General features: G+C 38.8%; 2 protein-coding genes across 3 annotated transcripts in view; one reads left to right on the forward strand and one right to left on the reverse strand.

Annotated features, from left to right (window-relative positions):
• MTBP (MDM2 binding protein) overlaps positions 1-11,931 on the forward strand; it is a 28,737-nt gene extending 16,806 nt beyond the window's left edge. For both annotated transcript variants that reach the window (XM_085053479.1, XM_085053480.1), the window contains exons 16-22: positions 48-203; positions 2,427-2,522; positions 5,734-6,000; positions 7,204-7,432; positions 8,560-8,673; positions 10,315-10,380; positions 11,533-11,931. In XM_085053479.1, the coding sequence (XP_084909605.1) occupies positions 48-203; positions 2,427-2,522; positions 5,734-6,000; positions 7,204-7,432; positions 8,560-8,673; positions 10,315-10,380; positions 11,533-11,568 (964 nt within the window). In that variant the 3' untranslated portion in view covers positions 11,569-11,931. The remainder of the gene's footprint in view (positions 1-47; positions 204-2,426; positions 2,523-5,733; positions 6,001-7,203; positions 7,433-8,559; positions 8,674-10,314; positions 10,381-11,532) is intronic.
• A 3,334-nt stretch (positions 11,932-15,265) lies between these two features.
• Positions 15,266-23,833, reverse strand: part of SNTB1 (syntrophin beta 1) — a 111,778-nt gene continuing 103,210 nt past the window's right edge. Inside the window, exons 5-7 of the mRNA XM_085053481.1 lie at positions 21,774-21,970; positions 20,043-20,233; positions 15,266-18,689 (exon numbers count right to left, since the gene is read on the reverse strand). Of these exons, the coding sequence (XP_084909607.1) occupies positions 18,597-18,689; positions 20,043-20,233; positions 21,774-21,970 (481 nt within the window). The 3' untranslated portion in view covers positions 15,266-18,596. The remainder of the gene's footprint in view (positions 18,690-20,042; positions 20,234-21,773; positions 21,971-23,833) is intronic.

Here is a 23,833-nt window from a genome sequence, read left to right on the forward strand (position 1 = left end):
CCCGAAAAATATATTAGTTTGGTCTGTGTTTCCTTCCTTTTTTCCAGTGTTCCTCTGTTTGCACATTCATCTGAGCAATTGCTGGGACATAAAGACAGCCAGAGGGAGTCACTGACGTTGCTCGATGCTAAAGAGCTGCTGAAATACTTCACGCCAGAAGGGCTGCCAGTGGGGGAGCTGCAGCCCCTGCAAGTCCCCAGGCGGTAGGAATCAGCATGCTAAAGCCACTGAAGGCCACACTCAGAGCTGGTGTAGGGGGATGTAAATAAGGATGGAATGAGAGTCACAGAGTGGTCTAACTGGATTTGAGCTTAGAACTTGCAGTATCCTTGCATCACATGCCTGCCATTGAAATCAACTGTTTGGTGCTCCAGTCAGTCTTGTTATTTAGTTCTTTCAGAATCTGAAATGGCTGGAGATGATGATGTTGGTCCTAGGCATTTAAATAACAAAATAATCGCCTGAAGCACAAACGTGTGCTGGTAGAGCCCTGCCAATCTGCTACTGGCATATGTGTGTTTCCAAAAGAGTATTTCTAGCAAAGCAAAAGCTCCTGTGGCAAAACTTTAATTTTATTGTTGTGATTTCTTTTAGTGTAGGGGAGTCTAGGTGGGAAGACAAAGCAAGAAAAGGCAATAGCTGAGCCTATGCAACTGTCTTTGTCTCCTGTTGTGGTTTTTATGTGGTAAAGTGCTTCTTAAAAGCTTATCTACTCTGGTGGGTTTGCAAGTATTCATTCTTAGTGGGTCTGCGGGTAAGTATTAGTGCATTTACCACTACTTTTTCAGCACAGAAAAGATAGATACATGGAATTAGTGGAGTAAGTTTCAGTATCTGAGCATCTGTTAAAGTTAAGGCCAGAGAGTATTTGTAGAAGCAGAACCTATACTACTTGTTCAGTGTGTCATAAGACTGCTAGGTAAGCAAGACAGTCTTTGCAGTCACTAGAGTTGTATTTGTTGACCTTTTTAATATTGTGTAATAGAATCTATAATGCAATTATTTGATAGACCCCTTGATCCTTTTTCAGACTTCATTATATGCAATAAGAGTGCTTGTGAGAGGGAGAGGTTCTGTAGTGTTTTGAAATTTCTGTAGAATTTTTGAGACTTCTGTAAAATACTTGCTGAAGTTTTGAACCTAACCTAAATATGTCCTCAGCAGAGAATTTAAACAAGTTAGAAAATATGCAGTGACGATTTAGAATCTCCTACTGAGTTGTTAATGATTGCAAAAGATTTAGAATTTTGGCTAAAATATTTTCCTTCCAACTAGTTATATAGGAAAGAAGTGAACAATTTTTCATGACGAAGACCTATGTTTTTAGTCTTTGTTTTTTTTCAAAGCCTCCAGAGAAGCACTATAGCATAGAATATCTTGAGTCTTTTGAATGATTTGCTTTGAGTTACAGATGAGTGAGATCTGAATTTGAATTGAGTCCAGCTGAACTCTCTACTCCAAGCTGCTTGCTCCCCTAGCAGATGCTCTGACTAAATTCTCTGGAATAATGAACAGCTTTGCACAGCAGGTGATCAAGAACAGTGAACACAGACCCAGGGATTTTCCTGACCAACAGAATGATTGAAGAGATTTTGAGAGAGACTCGGGAATTAAAGGCACATTCACTTGTTTTCCATGTTTGAACTTAGAAGTTTGATAGATCAGAGTTTTGGCTGACAGTCTTTCTAAATTATCTCTTGCTGGATTCAGTATCACATCTTTCCTGGATGTTTTTGTCACATAATTATTCCAGTGGTAATGGTGCCGAGACAGTGTATATGAGTAAAATTTAAAGCAATGTGTAAGTTTGAGGTTCTGCTACATCCTGCCTTCATCTCTTCCCTTCTTTAGAGATAAATGTAAGGGTTGAGATCTGGCTTGCTATGACTTATTCTGTTGAAATACCTTCAAACAAATACACTCATTAGATTTAGCTGCAGAGAGTTACTAGCTGGAATTGAAATATCCCAGGAGACAAGCTATTAGTTATGAAGTCTCAGAAAGATGACTGTTAGGTGAGGCAACAAGTTGAAGCTAAAGGGCAGGAATTCACTACTTGTAGTGTGTGATTGAGAAATAGGAGGTCAGTTCCCAGTTCCTCTCAGTTCATTTTGCTACTCAGGTGTCTCATTGTGAAATGGAGTGATATTTGCCTGGTTTTGTTGATAAATTACTTGGAGTAATGACCTTAACTGTCCAAGAAATGTCTAAGAGCTTCTGTAATAATAATAGCTCAGTAGGAATTAGTTGAACTTAAATTCTCACTTCAATACACTTTTTGTCCATTGGTGCTTTATCCTAGGGGTTTAGCTGCAAGGCATGCTGTTTTGGTCTTCCTGTGTCTAGGTATTTGTTTCTGATTTTTGAAAGTATAATTTATTCCACTGGTAACTGGTTAAAACAGATCTGTGTTTTTCTCCTTTCAGCGAAAACACATTTCTTTTGACACCAGAGCTTAGCCCTCGGAAACTCAGAGGTTTGCCTTTTGAAAAAGCAGCTGGATGCCATTACCATGGACTTGAGTAAGTTTCCTGGCTTCTTTTCCCAAATTTATTTTTTAGTTTCCAGTCTAGGTATAATTAGAAACATTTCAAGCAACAGGTATGTTAATTATGGAAAATTTTATGTATCCTTTTCCTTCATTGGAACAACTGCACCTCTGCCTTTCTTACTTTTATTTTAGTCATTGATTTAAATGGCAACATTCCTGCCTTGATAGTAATGTAGAAAGATTTAAGTTTGTTTTTTTTTTTTCTCAGTTGTACTGCTGTATCCATTCTCAATGTCTCTGAAAATTTTAATTCAGAACTAAAAATGGCAAGGGAAGTACAATTCATTAGTACATATCAAGTTCCTAGGGGAGCACATGCACTAGGTACATACATAGCTTCTGCTTTGATATTTAATTGTAGACACTTTCAGACTAATAGTCACAAAGGTTTATGAGACCTGCTGTGATGCTACCTGTATGCTCAGGGAACCTGAAAACACCAGCAGGCAAGTGTTAGTGGTAACAATGTTCAAAGGGATCCCTATGGTTAGGACTGTTATTTAATCCCAGCCAGCCAGCAATAGTTATTTATCAAAGCAAATAAATGAGCAAACTGTCATATAACGTAGCTGTATAAAAGTAGTTTAGAAAAATACAAATATTGACGTTGAGGAGAAAAGGAAAAAGACTACAGAAATGCTAGAGTAGATAATTCAGCATAATTCTTCCATATAGACAGTCTTAGTGCAGTGTGTATTAAGAAATGTAGTGGATACCAAGCATAGTGAGTTCAGTCTTTCTGCAAATTTCTGCTGCCTCTTAAAATCACATTTTCAGATTATCAGAACGTGACTAAAAATGCTGCTGGTATTTTTTTCCTATCAGTTTTACAAAGAGTTATGTTAAGCCTGTGTTAAGTATCTGGTAATTTTAGCCAGGTTCTCTAGGGCAGTGAAGCACTCCTTCTATCTCTTTAGTTATCTTTTTTTCTGAATGGTAACTCGTGAGCCTGTTAGCCTGTTTAGATTTGTCATAAGTGGCACAGAAAGGCAACTGAGTAGATAAGAGAGATGCATATGGTAGTGTGGGAAGAAACCACTTGTCTGTTGTCTGTTGCTAAGTTTTATCTTGCTGCCCTGTCTGCCCTCAGCAGGGAGTGTGCCTGGGATTTCAAATTAGGCACAGCACAGCTTTTGCTGTCTCTTCTCCTAGCAAAATATGACAGGTATAGAGCACAGGAATGCCTGGGTATTGTGGAGAGGAGGAAGATCCTGGCATATTAAAATTACAGGAGCAATGTGCTTAGCAGTAGGGAGGGAAGCAGTAGGGTGAGATGTACCTGTATGACTAGAACACATTGTAAGACGACTGTCGTGCTTATGGGGCAGATGTGTTTTGTACTATGCAGTTTTCATCTGCCCAGCTGCTGTATTTATATTTGGAGATAAAAACTTGTCAACAAAACAAGGAGTAGCAGTTATCATAGAATGGTTTGAGTAGGAAGGGACCTTAAAGATCATCTAGTTGCAGCCTCCATGTCATGGGCAGATTCACCAACATCCCACATCTTTTTCCCCTGAGCTGCTCTTAATTCATTTTTCACTCAGCCTGTGTTTGTGCTGGCATTGCCCTGACCCAGGTGCAGGACCTTGTACTTGGCCTTTTTGAAGCTCACAGTTTGCACAGACCCACCTCTCAAGCCTCTGGATGGCATTCCTGCCCTCCAGAGTGTTGGCCACACCACAAATTGGTATTGCTGGCAAACTGCTTTCCTGAAGTCCAGGGGTGAGCTTGCTGTGTGCTCTCCTTGCTGCCCTGAGGATCTCCAACTCCACTATTTAGTGGTCACTGCAGCCAAGACTGCCCTTGAGCTTCACATCCCCTACCAGCCCCTCCTTGTTGGTGGGAACAAATTCAACAGAGCACCTCACCTCACTTGGAGAAGGAAGTTATCAGTGCATTCCAGGAACCTCCTGGATTGCCTGTGCCCTACTGTATTGGCCCTTCAACAGATTATTGGGGTAGTTGAAGTCCCGCTTGAAGACCATTATTTGTGAACATGAGGCTGTTTCTATTTATTATTAAATCAGATTTTTGGGGTAATGAACATGTGCCAGACTCTTAGATGCTGTGTTGCAAATGAGAAAATAATTGCCATTGAAGCAGTGAGTAAAATGGCAATTTAACTGCTAAAGTTAAATAGATTTTTTATCTTTATAGGGATGGGACTATTCAGGGGACTGAGAATATAAATAAGAAAAATTAAATACTTTGAAATTTTGAAGTACTGTCTTATCAGATAATGATTTTATGTCCAGTGGAAAGTCTTCCTCAACTGTAGAAATGGATTAATCAGCCAGTTATTAGAAAAATTAATTTCTCCCTGAATATGAAAATACTCTGAAGAAAGTGGAAACATCAGATCTAGCAATTTAACATGAATCCATGTTAAGAGATAAAAGTAAAGAACGTGTTTGGCATTCCTAAGAGTGGGAAACATTGCAGAGCAGTTTGAAGGGTGGGGCTGAGCAATAGCTCACACTGTTCAGAACACTTTGTAACAAAGAGGCTATAATAATGCTGGATTTACTGTTACCTTTCCCTGCAGTACAGGTAGTGTAAGTCACTGGGTGATGAAACACTATTCTTTTGCAAGGGATCCTGGAAATCGTTTACACCAGAAAAAGCTAAGATGCGTTTTGTGTTGTTGTTATCTCATGTGTATATTTCACTGAGTTAGCACTCTTCATTTGTTACCTTTCAGCTGCACTGTGGTTCATAGTTTGTTCTGTAGATTTGGTTGATTAAACCACTAATTCATTGTAGCCAATAGGAAACTTGGGCTTGTTTAGTTCAACTTTTTTTGTATTTTTAGCACTTAAAAAAATGTGAATATCTCATACAGCAGTGTTTATCTCAGACAAAGCTAAAAGTTGCATTTCAAAGAGTTTGTTCAAGGAAAACAGTCTTCTAGTGTCCATGGAAATCTTATAAGAACATAGAGTAGAGAGTTGCAAATAGTGTATGATTGAGCTTCTTTGTTGGAGTTGGACATAAGGATAGCAAAATCCATCAGGCAAGTATTAATTTACTGGGCTGTTAAAAGTTGTCTTTCAGAACAGTACAGTTCAAACAAAAAAAAAAAAGCTTTGGAATTTACATGACTGTTGAAAGTAAGTTTTTCTGATTGTAATGATGCAGAGACTTTTTCTCACAGGTTTCTCACCCAATTTCAATTTCAGATATTGTCTAGATAACAGAAGAGCCTTAGAGAGAGATGTGGGATATGCTGAACTTCAAACTCGTCTTATTCGCTATGAAACTCAGACTACTTGCAGCAAAGAGTGCTGCCCTGTGCCACTTGTCTTGAGTCCTCTCCCATCTCCTGCAGTCTTGTCAGAGCCTGGAAGTGTCCCTGATGGAGAGTCTTTACAAAGTGAATTCAAAACGGAGACTTCAAGGCTAAAACACAAATCAAAAGACCTGGATTGCTTTTATCCCAAGAAAAGGTAATGCACTGAATAAAATGAATCTTTAGCATGAAGTGTTTCAGTAGTCTCTTGTGAACTGCATCTTTTATTTCATCTCAAAATGTTTTCGTGAAGCTATCTAGACAAGTGTTCTAGTTGTTTAATCCTCTTCTGTAGGTTCATTTTTTTTTCTCAAGTGTGATCTCTCATTGATGGCATGAGATTAATCAAAACCATGTGGCACAGGCACACTTTATTTAACAGATTTGGGGTTATATCTTGCAAAGTCTCAAGTGCCTTTGAAAAGATGACAGCCTCATCCAGGACTGAAACTGTCAGTGCTGCTGCACTATGAATAAACAACTAAAGGTTTAGAAAGCCAAGGATTGTACAAACAGAATAATTGAATTTCTAATCCAAAGGACTGCTGGCATAAGATGACCTACCAAAATTCAATCTTATTGTCAGCCTTGTTTATTAAAAAGTCTTGTTTGGAAGTTTAGTTTTTAAGATTTCCCTTTGTACCTTGTCCTTGCTCTGAAGATGCAAACTCTGTTACTGGAAAATAACTGCTATGTAACACTATTTCTGGATTCAGTTCTTACTTTATTACTTCACTTCTTCCTTATTTCCAGTTTGATACCCTTTGCAATCTAATCAAAATAAGCCCTTAACAGGGGTCTGGTTTTAGAAATATGCATATCTTTTGCAGCTTACTGAATAGTTAGAAAAGAGGATGTGATTGTACATAACATATCGTAAATTGGAGTTTGGAATTGCTAATGCTCTTAGAGTTGAAGGATCAAGGATTACAATGTTCCTATAGAATTATAATGCCCAACTTCCTGTAGTTAAAGATGAGTTCTGACATTCCTGCAGTGCCAAAAGTAATTAGATAGTTTCAAGAAGTTTTTTTCTTATCCTAAGACTGGAGGCCAATTCTCTTCCAAACAGTTTTATTTTCTTAGTTACCTGATTTCTTCAATTTATTTCTAGACTTTTTTAATCAGAGATGCACTGAGTCTGCATATCATAGCCCAATCCAGTCAGTAGGTGTTCTAATATGAAAAATTTTACAGAAGAGTATCCTGTCTTCCTGTCTGCTCTTTTCAGATGTTGTTTGCAAGAAAGCTCAGTACTTCCTGCTTTAAAGCCTCTGTAGCAGAACCAATGGCAGTAAAAGTGTCAGTACAAAACCTGAAAATTGTTTTTATTGGTTTTTTTTTAAAATTTTCTTTCTAGGCTAACCAAATCTGAGAGTACAGACTCCCTCCTGTCTCAGACCAGCGGAAGCAGCAGGAGTCACTATGCAGTTGGTGTCACGAGGAAACGCTCGGAAAGATCAGTTTCTGTGGCTGCAGTGCCATCGAAACAGCCTGGCCAAACCCCCAGAGCCAGCAGGGCTGGCTCAGCTGCAGAGCCTGAGACCTCAAAGCCAGAGAAGGAATCGAGATCCCAGAAACATACGAGGGTAAATACCTATGTTGTTCTCTCAGTGATGAAGCAGCTGTTTAAATTCTTCCCATGGGATTAATTCTTAAAAAAATTTTAACTGGGAGTGAACTGTCTTCATTGCTTATTTGTTATTTTAAAATTTTATTCTGTTCGCTTGTGTGAGTGACTCCTGAAGGCAATGAGGAGAATGCTGCAGAAGCAAGGAATGGAAAAATATGTAAAGGAGTATTTTATCATGCTCAGGGAATTAAGGCTGAGAGAGATAACAATGAGGAGTAAAAAAGGTGGAAATTAATATCAATGAATAGGAGTTATGAAATACAGATGATTAAAATAAAACCTAAAGGCACCAAAGAGATAGCTGTGCTGGAAGGGTCAAAGGCATTGTGGAAGAACAGACTATTCTGAGAATAAAGAGATTCCAGTAGTTCCGTAAATCCATTAATTGAGATAGCAGTTAAACAATTTGATGGAATAATGTTTAATTAATGGCTGTATATAGTAGGAATGCCTGTCCTAAAATACAATACACAAAACTGTTTCTGCCTTGGGGATACTAATTTTAAATTAATCCCAGGGTACAGGGAGAGCCCTGCAAGAATATTAATGTTGTCCTGTCAAAGACAAGTTGGTCCAAGGAAGCATAAATTGATGTGACTGATTCAGACCTACAAAAGTTTAAACATCTCTGATGTGAAGAATGTGAAATTTTCTATTGAGGCTTTAGTGTCAGGTTTTTTTAAAATAATTTTTATTTTGTATGGATGCATCAAACAAGGGAGTATCAGTATATGGAAAAGTGATCTTTTAATATATATTATTTTGGAGAAGGAAAAAAAAACCCAAGATAATATTGACTTCTTTTTTATTTTCCAAGCTCCATGTGAATATTCACTGATCTTTTACATTGCCTTGACATGTAAGCATTTTCCTAATTTTTTTAAATGAAGGAACTGAAAATAGATTGTTAAATAACTCTACTCAAATTCAGGCAGTGAGCTGATGGCATTGGGGCAATGGATTAGAGTGAGACAAGATCACAAAAGATTGGGTTTTCTGTTTTGGGCTTTTTTGCTTCCCTTGGACAATTTTTCATGTCGATAATTGGGATGAACTCCTGAGTGTGTTTCTTCTGTTTCCAAGATGCTGAAGGAGGTGGTTGCTAAGACTCTTCAAAAACATGGAATTGCAGAGGATCACAAGTGCTTTGCATCATGCAGCCAGCGTCTGTTTGAGATATCAAAGTTCTACTTAAAGGTAACTAGAAGACACAATCTTGCTTACATTTCTTCATTCTTAGTTAAGTGAACCCATTCCTGAATAAAACTTGAGTTAGCATGTGGCGTATTCAGACTTAAGATAATATTTCCCAGTGGTGTGTCGATTGTGTGGAGAAACCTTTGGACTTGGTGTCAATGCAGAAGGTAGTTTTACAATATATTTTGGTGGGGCTTTATTTGTTTTTAAACTTTTTTAAGTAGCCTTTGATGTGAAATAACATGGTAAAGCATGGGTCTGTTAGGTCAGGTCACTCTTACAGCTGCAACAGCTAAGGAAGCAATAGAGAATCTCCCAGCTGTAGCTGTCACAGCTCAGCTTCTCCCTTGTTGTAAGGCTGTTGGCTCAATAAGTACTTAGAGAACTGACTCAGAAATTCCAGTTCCCTGACATGGTGTGCACTATTATCTAACACATACTGGCTCGGCAGCACACTGTGGAATTGCATCAACCTCATGTTTAAGGGGAAGATGAGAATTCTTTCCACAATACCTAGGAGACTTTGTGAGATGATGCTGAAGTCAATACTTGGTCTGAGCACAAAATTGAGTTACAGTATGGGGTGTTTAAAAGCTACTGCTCACAAGCTGAGCTGCTGTTCTGTTCATTTGCCTGTATTTAACCTACCACTGTGGGTGAACTAACTCAGTTTAGTCAACTTCAGTGATCAAAGCTAAATAAAAGCTGAACAGCACTGGATGCTTACACAGACAATCAGAACATCTTGCTCATAAACACCAACTTCTTAAATAATTGGAACACAGTTGTGCAGTCATTCTGTAAGTGCTCCCAAAATCTCCTTGAAATATGCTCTGAAGGAATATCTCCTAATCCAAAATCAGAGGGCTGCATGTAGGGATGTGTGAGTAGGGCAAGTCAGATGGGTTCATGGTCCATTCCAAGTAGAAAAGGAAAAGGAAGAATATGGCAGTGATCCTGGCTTTTCTAGAGAGAGATGTCATAGGATTTTGTTCTGAACTGTCTTGCAGCTCCAAGTCTGTGTGAGCCCTTTGAATCCTTTTGTTTGCTGCATAATTCAGAAGCATGGTATCATACATATTGTTTTGCTCCGGAGACAAGTAGTAAATGCATTTTCTTTCTCTTTGGGCAAAGTTTTCTTCTTGTTTTGTTTAAAAGAGTAGAATAGGTTGGACTAATTAATTTGATTGCAAAACAGAAAAGTCATTATAGATTTTTCCCTTTCTTGTACTGATTTTCTTTTCTGATGTCCACTTCTCTGTTCTTTGCCAGAACTCAGTATTACAGTGTAACCTCACAGCTGATATCCATCTTTATATAGAAATGAGATTTCAATCAAAACTGTTAGAACTTTGATTATCATTTAAGAAAAAAAGTTCTGGAAGTGTGCAGCATGTTAGGAAGACTCAGTCATAATTGAGTACTAGGCTTGGACTGCTGTAAGGAACCCTGCAACCCATTGGAATAGATTTAAATTATTTTCTTTTTATTATTAGAAAAAACAGTGTTACATAATTCTTCTGTTGTTCTGAGCAAGGTGATAAAAGTGTAACACCACCCTGGTTATTAGGGCTCTTATAACCCAAATTAGAGTGACCATATGAGTTTGCTGATTTATGTGGCTTTTTGTTTCATATTTAGGATCTTAAAACTTCTAGAGGACTTCTTGATGAAATGAAGAAAACAGCAAATAGCAATGCTAAACAGGTAAGACCATGTGTTTATTTGTTCCTATACATGGCCAAGGGTAAATGTTGCTGTGGCAATTTGGCTGTAGGATAGTTTAGTCCACAGCTGTCAGAGATGAAGAAGTGCATTCCCTTGGCTGTGGGTTTCATTTCACTCTGATCTCACAGAAATTTTCTCTCAATCAGTAGTCCCAAGACAAAATTTCCAGTTGCATATATTCAGGTTTTGGATGGTATTCTAGTTACAGCTGCTGAGATGTTGTGCCACTGTAAGAAATGGAAATGAAGACAGTAAATGTTTCTACATCACTGAAACAAAAAAAAATATGAGAGATGAGATTTTTCTTTAATTGAGGGAAGCCTGTGTCATTAGGGAATTCTTTTCTTTTGTTGAGGGAAATAACATTTCTTTTCAAAGGTTAGGAAGTAATAAGTGAGTCTATAAAGGAAATTTTTTAAAAGAAGCAATGAAAATTAGTAATTTTAGGCTTGAGAGTAACTGTAAGCACAGGGGATATCAGGTGAGGTTATTTGTGTGTAAGCTGGGACATACATGAACAGCAGCACAGAGCAAATGACAGAACTAAATATTACTCCAGAAATTAAGTAACTGATTTAAATACACTTTAAAAAACTGAGAAATATACTGAAGTGACTCCATGATTTGTTAAAAATAAAAAAGGAAGTGTCATGCATAATTACAGTACAGTTTTCATAATCATTAGTTAAATAGAAAAATTTGAACTGAGGTAGTTAAGTAATAGAACACACATTGAAGGAAAGCTGCTGGATTCCCACAGAATTTATTCTATGACAGCAGTATTTGCTGTGTTCTGTGCTGTATTCTCCTGTGGACTGCTTTGTATGGATGATAAGGTTTCAAAAACTATATGGGTTGTGATGTCTGGTGTTGAACTGGGCTATTGTGCTGATACACTGCTTCTCACCACCATCTTTGTCTGGGCAGAAAATTGACAGTTTTTGGTATGTTTGCTGTTGGCAAAAGAGGCATTAAAATTGTTGTTCTCCTAAGCTCCTAATACTTTTCCTTGTGTTAGAGAGTATTTTGAAATTGCCTTGCAAAAATATAATTGCCAAGGACTAGTCAGTGGTCTGGTTATGTAAATAATTTGCTTTCTCATTTGTTTAAATTATTAAAAATGTATTTCAGGTGATTGAATGGGTTTTGGAGAAGACTGGCAAGTAAAGGCACTGTGTGGATGCTATTCACACTTCCCAGGAACTGAGCAGACATAGCACTTCTGACTAGAGAAGCATTATACTGCCTAATGCACACACAGATCTGCACACTGCAAGGACTTTGGTCAGTGTAATTATATAGACTTATTTTTCAATCACAGTAGCAAGGTTTGAAACTTTTTATACTGAAAGTTTTAATTTTTTTTTAAAATTCAAATGAAAAGAGGTTGTATTTTATATGTGTATTTATTATGTTTGTTAAAAGGAATATAGTGTGACTTGGTTTGATAAAGCTTTGTATATTTTTCAGACACAGTATATTTGTTTTTTATGTGAATAAACAACCCCACATATTTAATTTTGATAACTACTGCTTTACCTTCTTGTGTGAAGACCTCTGTTCTACTTATTACAGCTTGCTCTTATATAAACAGCTTATATAAACAGCATTGACCATTGACATTTTATACACTAATTAAGAACAGTTCCTATTCTGCAGGTAAAAGCAAACATAATTAGAATTTGAGTCATAATTATCTCTGTGTTGTAGTGTAAGGAAAAAAAAAGCATGGCTTGAAACTTGAGGCAAGGTCCCATTAAAGAAAGTTGAATTGTTTTACAAGCTGAATTTTCGGCATAATTTCCTGTGTGCTCTTTGTAACACTCCTTAGAAAAAAATCTAACGTGAGGTCTGAGATTTCTTTTCCTGGAGGAGGAGAAGATCAAAGCAGTAGTGGTAATGATGATGCTGAGAGCTGGGAAAGAGCTGGCATGCTATGCTGAAATGTAAGGGGAAAAAGAGTTTCTGCCTGTGTTGCAAACACAGTAAAGTATTAAATTTGGCCTCAATTTGCTTAAGTCTCAGGCATGTAGCTGGCTTGTACTAATGTAATTATTCAAGTTAGTATTTCATTGAGATGAGGAGTTACTACTAAAACAAATATACTTTACAGCTTTCAGTATAAGGATTTCCTATTAATCAGATAAACTAACATGATTCAATCTGATAGAGATGCAGGGCTATTGTTTGCTATATTCTCCTGATAGGAAAATGGATTAAGCAATACAAATATAAATGAAATGTGATGTGAAAAAGTAATTGAACTAAACCATGTGGAGGTTAGACTTAGTACTGTGAAATGTATGTTTTCTCTAAAGAGCCTTCCTGGTTTTGTGATGTTATTCTTTGCTCAATTCTATTTCATGTAAAGCTGAGCCCTGAGGAGGTTTTTCATGTCCAACAGGATCTTGAGTTTAACTGTTCTGTTCCTTTGTTCCCAAGTTTACCATTGTCCTGAACTCTGCAAGACCTTTCCTAGGTGGGTGTGTACTTGAGCTGCCATAGGAGAACATAGGAGAACTTGTACTCTGAGCTGCCATAGGAGAACTGAGGAGTTGTTCTGCTGTGACAGTGGCTCCAGTGAGTACCATGTGCATCTGAGCCCAAGGACAAACATAACTACTTTTAGGATGGCTTACATTTGTCTGCAGAATGCCACACATCCACAGCATCCCAGTTTTACTGATTTGGTGAAGTAGAAATGCAATGAAGAGAGATACTTAAATAATGATTTAATAAGTGCTTGCACAAAATTGCTCCAATGTAATGATTACTGTGTATGGCTCATATATCTTTGCATTCAAGACAGAAAACATGAAAATAATCAAGACATTAACCTTTCTTAACATTTTATACTGACTCAAGAAAGCCTCTGCTTCCTAATAGAGAGAAAAGCTGTAAGCTGTAGCCTTATCTCTTCAGCCTGAATGCTGACACTTTTGTATGAACACTAAAGTAAGCCACTACTTGCTTAATTTATACTTAATTATGGGAGGTTTATATATTTGTAAGTACAAAAGCTTTGTAGTTAATAATTGTACATAAGTTGATCAGCAAAAGTACAGAAACTCTACATTTCATGAAATCCTCGAGGCTAGCTGCCATGAGCAGAGAAAGTACCTTTCAGGAAAGTAATTAATACTTTGAACTGGTTTTCTTCTACTTCAAGTAGAATGCAGTGGTTATTGTTACAATTAATTCTGTAGACTCAAAGGCTGGCCTGAAATAATCAGCAGAAAAGCAGTTAGGGAAACATAAGCATTTTGATGTATTGGCTTTTTGCACAACTCCCAGTGCAGAACTAACACACTGTTATTTGCTCTTTATGTTGGTGGTTTTTTACAGTAATTGGTAGCTGGTTTATTATTGTGGCTTAATAACAGTGTGCCCCATTTCAGCTGTGATAACTGTCCCTGTCCATGCTCTTAACCTACAAAAAAGCATGCACAGTAATTTGACCTGTCTGCTGTAACCAAATTATTTTACATCTGTTATAGTTCAAAACCCCCATACTGAGAGTGCCTGCAGCTCAGCTGATGTGCTGTAACTTATGTGATGCAGAATGTAACATCACCCTTTGCCTCTGAGTTTCAGATTATTTTCTTGTTCATGGCTGCTGAACCCCAAATCAAGTTTGCCTTATGCATATTTTGGGCGCTTGCTTTCATGTTTTTGCAAGTCAGGATATAAATCCTATTCACCAGGACACATTTATGGTTTATCCATAATCCATCCATCCTACATAATAAGCATGTAAAATAGCATAGTATATAATAACATTATGTATTATATATATGTAGAATCACATCATCCATCCATGTTATGTGCTTGTATTCCTCACAGAATTGGGGTAAGCACTAATGTGGTTGCAATTACTTGGTGATATGATTACTTGTATTATTACAGCAATTACATGATGGATAACACTGGGCTACCACAGAACTTAGCTTCAGTACTAACACTTGTCCAAATTCACAGTTTTTCCTTGGAATTTATTTTCTAAATTTGTTTCCTAATGCCTCTAATTATTTACACAAGCACGGAAATTCTAATGAAGGACAAAAACTGAAAAGCTAATCCTATGTGGGAAAAGCAGGTGATTATGTTCAACAAGAGGTTACCATATTTGTTAGATATGTAAAATATTTCTCCCTTCATTCTTCTAAATTTAACTTTTGCCCTGGTTAATTTAGGGGTTCACTCATAGAAAGCAGACTGGGTTTCTCAAAATTTGGCAAGCATATTATTAATATCTGCTGTTTAAAATCAAAGTCGCCACTGAATTCAAAAGTGTCCATTTTAGATACAACTTCCAATTACTTTGCAGTAATAATATACACAGTAATAGTGTGTGTATATACATTAATATGTAATATATACTGTATTCATGGTCTCTCTATATAGTAAACAGCTAGTTATAAATCTGCCAGTTTGACTTTTATGAAAAATAATGTAAATTTAGAAATCAATGATAGTGTAACGATCTGGAGCACATAATTTCTTTAGGCTCTGATGGTGCTTCCACTGAAACCAAAGAAGCTCCAATTAATTTTGAAGCATGGGTAGGAGGACACTGAGAATCCCTTCAGATGGAAATCAGATCAATCTCCCCCTCAAATCATCTGTGCTTCCCCATGCAAAGAGCTGGATGGAGTGTGCTTCCATGTCCTGTGGGAAGAAGGAATTCTAACATTCTGCAGAATGAAAACACTTGTTTTGTTATTTGCAAAAGATCAATTCTAATTGTGTTTATGGTGGTGATTTGCTTGGCAGCACCTCAAGAGTCGTGTTCTGATTTCTTAAGTCCATTAAGAGAGATGCTGGTTCCATTTGAAGGGCAAGACTGTTAGAAACACCAGTATGATTCCCTGAACACAATCAGATGAGCTTTATTTTCTTTTTTTTTTTTTTAACAAACATCTTAGATCACATTTTTCCAATAACATTTTATGCTCCAATATGTATCCAGATCTTTCTCATGGTGAAGCTGCTATACAAACTTCCTGGTAAGACCATTGCATTTATAGTCATTATTCTGTGAAAAGAATGAAACTCTGGAATACCCCTTTTTAGGATTTCCATGAGGCTGTTCTGCCATAACTTGGGTCAGACTGAAAGAACAGGCCTAAATTCCCACAGTTAGCTTTTCTCTTTGGGCCGTGAAATTAAGAATTAAAGACAAAGGAAAAAAAAATATTTTCCCATAACCATTCATAAGAGAAAAAAGGCACATATTGGCCTCAGTCCATGAATGCAGAAGCTTGAGACGAAATTTCTGCTTTTTTTTTTTTTTCTTTTATAAGTCTTCTCTTACCACCTAGTCCAGTATAAGCAACAGAGAAAGCATGGCAACTTCAGCAGAGGTGTCTGAATGACCTGCCCTGGAACACCCCTATGGGCTTTCAGGTTTTTTTTTAAATTTTAAGTTTTTAAAAGTCATTCCACTAATGCTATTAACAGTTCTCTCAAGTAACAGAATTCTTAACAGAAGCACTGAAGTTTAAATGTATTTTTCCCCAGCCCAAAAACAAAGGACAGCCTTCCAAATAGTTTGTCTGGGTATAAATTAAGTTCACCTCACAAAAATCCAATAAATGACTTTATTAAATATATTCTTTTCCTCTAAAATATAAATATTCACTATACTCTTATAAATGTGGAGTAGGTTCATATTTCATTTGTCTATCCCATCCAAATATGAATCAGTCCAAAATCTGAAAATGAAGAAATAGTATCTGTAATTATCATTTTTTTTTTATAAATATATATAATATGAATTTTCTTTGCAAACTGCTTAGTTATTCACTTAGACTTCATATAGTACTGAGCACCTTAGATTACATTTTGTGTCATTTAATTGTTGGCACTAATATAGGAATTTGTAATATTTACAATGCACATACATGTTAGGTATAACATTCCAGTGATTTGTAAGTGTTAAAAGGAATAAGGAAATAGTGCAGTATAGTTTACATATGTATTTAACCTACCCCCCCAGAATGCAAGTTTTCCCTTCAACCTCTGGAACCTTTATAGGAGCCTGTGTCCAAATTTTAAGTTATACTTTGGAACAGCAATAAAAATGTACTGAACTGGTTTTTAAAGACTTCCCACAACAGTTTCCTTGATAAGGTGACGTGAGCTCCTCCTCAAAGTCCTGTCCCACTCTGTACCGACTGCTCTGAGCTTCTCAGATCTCTCCTAGAAGCTTCCAAGCCCAAGGAGTCCCAAGTAACTGCCACAGAAAGTTGTGTGAATGGCAGTGGTCATTAAATGAGAAATGTCCATCTGGAAATTACTGGTAAGTTACGTAACATGTTACCTCCTACCTTGTTAATTTACATGAGGAATTAATTTTTAAGTGCAAGTACCATGACAATAAAACCAAAGTGCAGAGGTGGGTGGATCCATCCCTGGCGTGTCTTAAACTGTTGAGAGGAGCTGGGTGTGGGGCTCTTCCAATGGGGCACTGAGCTGTTCTTCAATGATTATTCTCTGTATTTATGAATTCAGCCCATCATCCCAATATTTAGTTGGTTTTGATGGTTAAGATACCTTATGGAAATGACCACGAACTAGTTCTTATGCTGTGAATAGACAGCATGACTTATTCTTAACTCTCAAACTTATCTTAAAAACCACATGGAACCAAAATGTGTTTTTAATTTTCCCCTTTGCCAGCCAAGTGATGCTAAGTTAAAATTGATGTGCTTTCTCAGGAATAAAAGAAATGTTGTAATATGAAAACTGAACATCCACAAACACTGAATATATTACTGCCTGTGCATTACTGTATATTACTTGCTGTTCTGTTTACAAAACAAATACAACGTAAGTGGCATCCCTGTTTTGCTTCTTCCTATTCTCACCAGATCACATGAGGTCAGTTTATTTCTTCCATGTGCAAGCTGTGTGTATAATTTCTGATGCTGAAGGTCAGTGTTCCTGCCTGCTTTGTGCTGCTCAAATAGCTGTGAACCACACTGAAACTCAGTGAATCACGTTTTGACTCAAAACAGTAAGTTGTGGGTATGGAGATGAACATCTTGTATTTCTCCAGCAAGAAATCTGGTCTTGCCAAGTCAGGCCCATAGGAGCAGTTCCATGTCAAGGAGTGCAGCTCATGTTCCTGCCCTGGTGCATTTTTCCTCACTGTTGCGGAGCTGCTTCAATGCATTTTTCATAAACATAAATTCAGAAAATCAAGTCATCTTTCTTCCCTACTTTTGTTCCTTTATGAAGAGCATACAACCAGCCTTGTCTGAGCAAAGGGGGTGACTCAGTAGGGGTAGGAGGAGAGGAAACTTAATGGCTTTCTACTGGAAAACTGCCATGAACTATGCTGGCAGAAGCTTCATCACACCTCGACATGGATTTGGGTAACTTTCACCTGAGCTGGGGATCTCAGATACCTGAAACTAATTAAGCTGTTCTGGGATTTCACTAAAAAACGCATCCTGTGTTCATTAACAAATGACACTGCTGCCTGTGCCCCACTGGCAGCTGACTCAGTACCATTCCTGTGGCTGGTCCTGCTTTGGCTCCATGCCATCGAATGTGGGCTACATGTGGTTACTGCTTAATGTCAAACTGCCCTCTGGCTGGGGCCCTCCAGCTGTTACCTGACCACAGCTGGGTTGCTTCAGAGTGTCCAACTCAAAGGTGTGTATTTGCAGGCTCTGCTGGGTATTCATGCAATAGGTTCTGGCAGTGCTCCAAGACAAAAATCTTCTGGAAGAGGTGCACAGGTTATAAATGAAAGAACCTTTTACTTTCGGGGGATGGGACAATCTTGTTTAGAGGATTTCTCCCAAACCAGCCTTGGTTTCCATCACAACCAACAAGTGCTCTTGTCTGCATAGCCCTTTACTTACTCTGTATAGACAAGTACATTGAAATAGGCACAATTTATGATTCTGAAACATTTACACGGATGGTACTACACGCTTCTACGATCTCATATGGGATTTTAAAATCCCATTATTTACAATTAAACCCCCCGTATTCCTTGTCATGCCATCTCTTTAGCTGGTCAAAATGAAACCTGGGCCTTGGAAGACTGCAGAAATGACCAAGGCCCAGTCCTAAGCCCCAGGCTGGTGTCTGCTGTCAGCGGGGATGGGTTGCTGCTGTTGACTGCACTTCAGATTAGTGTGGTCACCCTGTCCGTGTTGGAAGAAACTGATGGATCCCATTTATGCCACCAAGCCCAGTCTCGTGATCTTTGCTGACAGGAAGGAATGAATGATGAAAACAATTGGTTTTGGACAGGAATGAAGGTCCAGTTGCTGAAAGCACAGAAAAAAAATCAAACTGATGATTATTAAATTAGATCACAGCTCAAACACAGAATCATTTACTGAGTACTCAACAAACTGCTTTCTGGTATTTTGAACAGCCTTCTATTAATAACAACCCTTCTCTACAACTGTATTGGTTTTCCTGTGCATGCAGCTGCAAATATTTAGCTTCCTAAAACTAATAAGCACCTTGAGAGCAGGTGTGATCCTGCTGCCTCTGGCCTTGTATCTACCTGGGTGAGCAGCAGAAAACTGAGTCAGATGCAGCAAGCAGTTTTCCAAGAGGCTTAACCCCTCCATCCTTCCAGGCTGTTTGTGCCCAGGATGGTGGTGGGACTGCTGTGTCTGATGCTCAGTGCATCTACTGTTGGTGCAGCTGGAGCACCTTCAGCTGGTGCTGCACAGTTGCTTCTCTGTTCTCACATCCAGCTGTGAGACTGAACTCAGACAGTGTTTTCCATAGTCATGGTTCAGGTGATCTCACCACATGCTTGCTAAGCATGCCAGGCTTGTCAGTGTACACAGAAGCCCAACAACAGGGTCACGTCAAAACAAACCAGATTTGCCTTTCCAGCAGTCACGTATCAACTTTATAGAGAGCTTCTAACAAATTCTCTTCAAAAGCCTGACAAGAAGCTGTTCACAGAGTATATGTTAACAAAGATGATGTTTAGCACCCAGCATGCTTAGGAACTGCTGAAAACATCTGGGAGGAAAGACCATGTTTGCATTCATAATTAATGGCTCTAAACTGCTCAGTGGAATATGTGCCTCATTTTCAGGCACTGTGACAGCTTAGAGGCCTAAGCAGACAGTTTGCACTACATCTGTAGCTTTTTTTCCCAGCAACTACATGTTCCAAAACATGTAAAACAGCTTCTTGTCATAACATGAAGTCCCTGTGTGTACACTGGAATTAATAAGGTCTCATTCTTAAGTTCTTTCACCCTCAATCATTAACAAAGTTAAATGGATACATAAAAAAATGTAACATCTGGCTATTTAGAGGTACAGTTCTTAAATGTGACAAATCTTTCATCTCTCTATATGATTTTACAATTTTAACTGTCTTTTTAGTTTATCTCCTAAAGCCAGATTGTCATGCTGTACTGGAAAGCACAGTGTCTAAATACTGGTACTGGAATGTGGCACTGGCCAACTGTTAGAATAGAACAGAATGTAATAAAGTATTTCAGTTGGAAATCTTAGTTGGTGGATGATTAGATGAACAAATTAGTTGTTCATCTAATCCAACTTCCATTAGTGCTCCTCCACCCCCACAGCCTGTAGGACCACCAAAGAGATGGTAACGTGCATCCCTTTGCTAAATGCAGTACTTACAATTTCTCCATCTTTTTCTCCAAAGTCTAAATAAAGCATCCTTATCCCATCATCTGAGGACATTTTCAGTTTTTCATAGGGATATTGTGCAATTGTCTTGGAGAAGGCACCATCTTGTGGTTCAGTTGTAAGAGAAAATCCATGTTCATAATGGATGGTCAGGCGGCACTCCTGGCTTTTGTATGTGCAAGCTGGAGAAGAAATCAAAATTTAGTCTATCACATTCTTAAAAGTAGTTCTTCATGTTGCAGCATCCATCTACATGCTGACAAAAACTAGTGTACTGAAGTTTAAGAAGGCTCAGGTGTTTCCTCCTTCCAAACCTTGACAAAGTCACAGCTACTCTTCTTGCATCTGACAGACACAGCCAAAATCAATAAACACAGCACACAATGCATGAGAAAATTAGAAGCTATAAAGGGTTTCCCTAAAGTATTTTGACAAAGATGAAGACACTCCTGAGTCCTCATTAGTGCTGTGGTAATTGAAAAAGGGCCCAGATAATTGTATGTAATAGCTACTGTAGCAGAAGGTCTGCGTCTTCCCCTCAGCTGTGAAACAGAGGCCATGATCCAAATTAAAAAGTGAAGAGTTCTGGTGTTCACATCCCAAATTCTCTATTCCATCACTTTCCAGTGAACAGTTCTGCCAGGAAGGATCCTTGGCACTGGGATAAAAGCAGTGTGATAAAAGAAGGGGATGATGCCCTCCTCCTTCATTTGGAAAGAATGGCATCCATGTCACAGTGCTGGGGAGATGGACCTGTCCTCAGGTTGGTTCCCACTGAGCTCTCTGGTTAGTTTCCACATCAGGGGCTCTCAAGGAGCACCCTGAGCTCCCGGTGGGGGCCTGGCAGCTGATAGGCAGAAATTCCCTGCTCAGTAGCACATGGCTCTGCCTCAGCTTTGAGAAACCAGACCTGCCCTTTGGCATGGCTGGATTTGTGCTTTGGCTCCTCCTCTCACATTTTGAGGAAATGAGTGGAGATAACACTCAGCATTAACAGCCCTGCCAGCTGTAGGACTATTAGGAGAAGGACTGCAAAGCCTGGGGGCACTCAAGGGAAAGGCACAGCCTCAAACCCCAGAGCCACCCCAGGATTGCAGCTACCTGGCCAAACAGGGCATTACTCCAGAGCATCTGCAGCCAAATACTTTTATTCCAGTTGATTTTGCATGTACAGAAGTGCTGAGAAGTGACACCCTGATGTTCAGGAAGGCAAATGACTACCCATCAAAATGTGGTTATTAGAGAGTTTTGTGGTTTTTTAACTCTTCTCTAGTATGCAGAGCTGGGTGAATAAATGACCAGTTCACATCTGTGAATGTGCCAGTCCTCTTCTGGCTCCTCCCCTCGCAAGAGACACTCCTGCTGGGCTAACAGAAGTCTCCTGAATCTCAGAAAAATGCTCTTTTTTATGTGTTTCTGGACAAACCTCTGACAATCACTCCTCTTTGAGATGAAGGCCTACATGGCTGACTACAGACCTGTTTTTGAAACAATATGCTGAAAACAAACCCCAGAAGTCAGCATGACAGTGACTGTGTCACTGGACACAAGTGCCACACCAGCTGGGACTGGCCTGACAGTATTTTAAACACATAGAATCCTAAACATTTAAAACATTCATTTTTTAAATGAATCACCTCTAGCAGAAGGAACTTGAACTGCCATAAATGTCATGGGAAGGGTGTGGAGGTGTGGAAGTGCAGCACTGCAGGCGTTACTCACCTGTGGTGATTTCTGTGATGAGCTCTGCAGAATTGTGGCAGCCCTGCACTACACTCCTCGTCCACAGTGAGAGGTCTCGGCTGGTCTCAGTCCTGAACAGATGGGTTTCAATCCCTTGCCTTGTACCAGTACGAGTTGCAAAAGACAAATCCACCCCTGACTTCGGTGAGCCTTTTCCTGGGCCAGAATGAACCAACCTGCAATTGGATTTGAAAACACATCAGGGAATTCTAACAACAGTGCACTGCATCAAAATCCCCATCTGAGCACAGCTCTGCTCTGCACATTCCTATATTCACATGGCTGGGAGCAGGAGAACTTGCATCTCCTCTGTGTTCACTCAGAAGAGTGAAGATCCAAGGCAGTGAGCAGAGAAGCAGCTGGACATACAGGTGATGACATGGATGTCCCAAAATTTCTTAGTGAATTGTACAAAACACTCCTTTGGATAAGGAACTGAGAAATCCCTGACTGCTCTGTGGTGATGGAGTCTGGTCCACAGATACAAGTGCTGGCTCAGATGAGGCAGCTGAATTCAGCTTCTACTGTGAAGCAGCATTTGCTCTAAAGTTTAAACATCTGCTGTCAAACTCAAGGATAAATACTGCTGAATAAAGTAAGAAGCTCTGTAAAATACGTAGATGCCAAAGTACTGTCTTGTACTTACTTTTCCCATAAGGAACCTGTAAAATGCAAAATGTTACAGGTATCTGTAATCTGAAATTCTCTCACATTTGTCTGCAATTAACATTTTTTTTGCCCAGCATCAACAGCTGGTCTCCTGTGGTCAGAAAGGTTTGTTCATCTGGGCAAACAAAACTTGCAGGGAATAGTTTTGAGTGAGAAAATCAATACCTCATAAAAATTAATTCTACTTTAAATCTGCCCTTTTGTGTTAGTTTTTTCCCTCTGTAAGTGTGGACAGTCAACACAAAATTCACTCAGGAACACAACACTGATTCATCTGAAAAGAATAATCCAGGGGAGCTCATCACTCTTCGAGATTCCGAGACTAACCCTCAGAGATAATCACAAAATTAAATTTGTCTGAAAAGCTTATTTCTGTCTCGTGCCTTCTGTTTCCCTTTCTATAGGCAAACAATATACTTCATAGGATTCTGTAAAGTATGTGACATGATAGTAGAACACTTGTGCTAAAGGATAAAACATTAGATTATACTAATCATCTACTGAATGCTGATTTACCTTCCAATTATTTTCATCATCAAGAACAGTGGCCTGTTAGCTGACACTGTAGGAATATGCAACCAAACAGGGATGTTTTAATAGAATAGAAAACAGCAGAAAGGAAAGAAAAAGCACAACTTTAGCTTTTCAGTTATTGAAACACCAGCCACAGGGCATCTGAAATTTTCCCCAATGCCCTGACAGTCCAAGCTGCGATTTGGGATGAACATTGTGCCAAACAGATGCACCACTCCTTCATACCCCACTAGAAGGTTTGCAGGATTTACTCAAGCTCAAGTTCATGAAACTTTTTTTTTTATTTTGAGCATTCCCCTTTGATTTTATGGTTCCAGGAGCTCCTGGGAAGTGAGACAGAGTATATCCTGGTCAGAGATGCCCTGTCCTTTGTCTGGGCAAGACATGAAAGGCTTTTCCCTCTATAAAGGCTGAATTAGTGCCCCATTCAGCTTTGATACTCAGGGCCTCCTATCTGCACTATGAGCAGATTTTGCAATTGGGCAGTGAGTGGCAAACAAATAGCCCAAAAATTTTAATTCTCTTTCATTTGGTGTGAGAAGATGCAAACTCTGAGGGCAAACTACAAATTGATATTTAAAGCAGGAATCAGGGAACTGAAATCTCCAGTGACATCTGCTGCTGTCTGTCCCTGGCCAGTCACCCAGGCAGAGGCACAGCCACTGCTCTCATGCTGCCTTCTGCTACTGGGCTGTGGAAAAGCAGCCTGGAAAATCACATCAAGTTTGTCATTAGAAATAAAACTATTCCAGCTTTTTCCTGGGTCATCCCTTCTCCTTTATGCAGTGCTCATCAGCTGTACTAGGAATCATTTTCTATTACTTATGTTACTGAAT

The sequence above is a fragment of the Lichenostomus cassidix genome, chromosome 2 (assembly GCF_008360975.1).
Source record: "Lichenostomus cassidix isolate B80296 chromosome 2, HeHo_3.0, whole genome shotgun sequence".
NCBI classification, from domain to species: Eukaryota; Metazoa; Chordata; class Aves; order Passeriformes; family Meliphagidae; genus Lichenostomus; species Lichenostomus cassidix.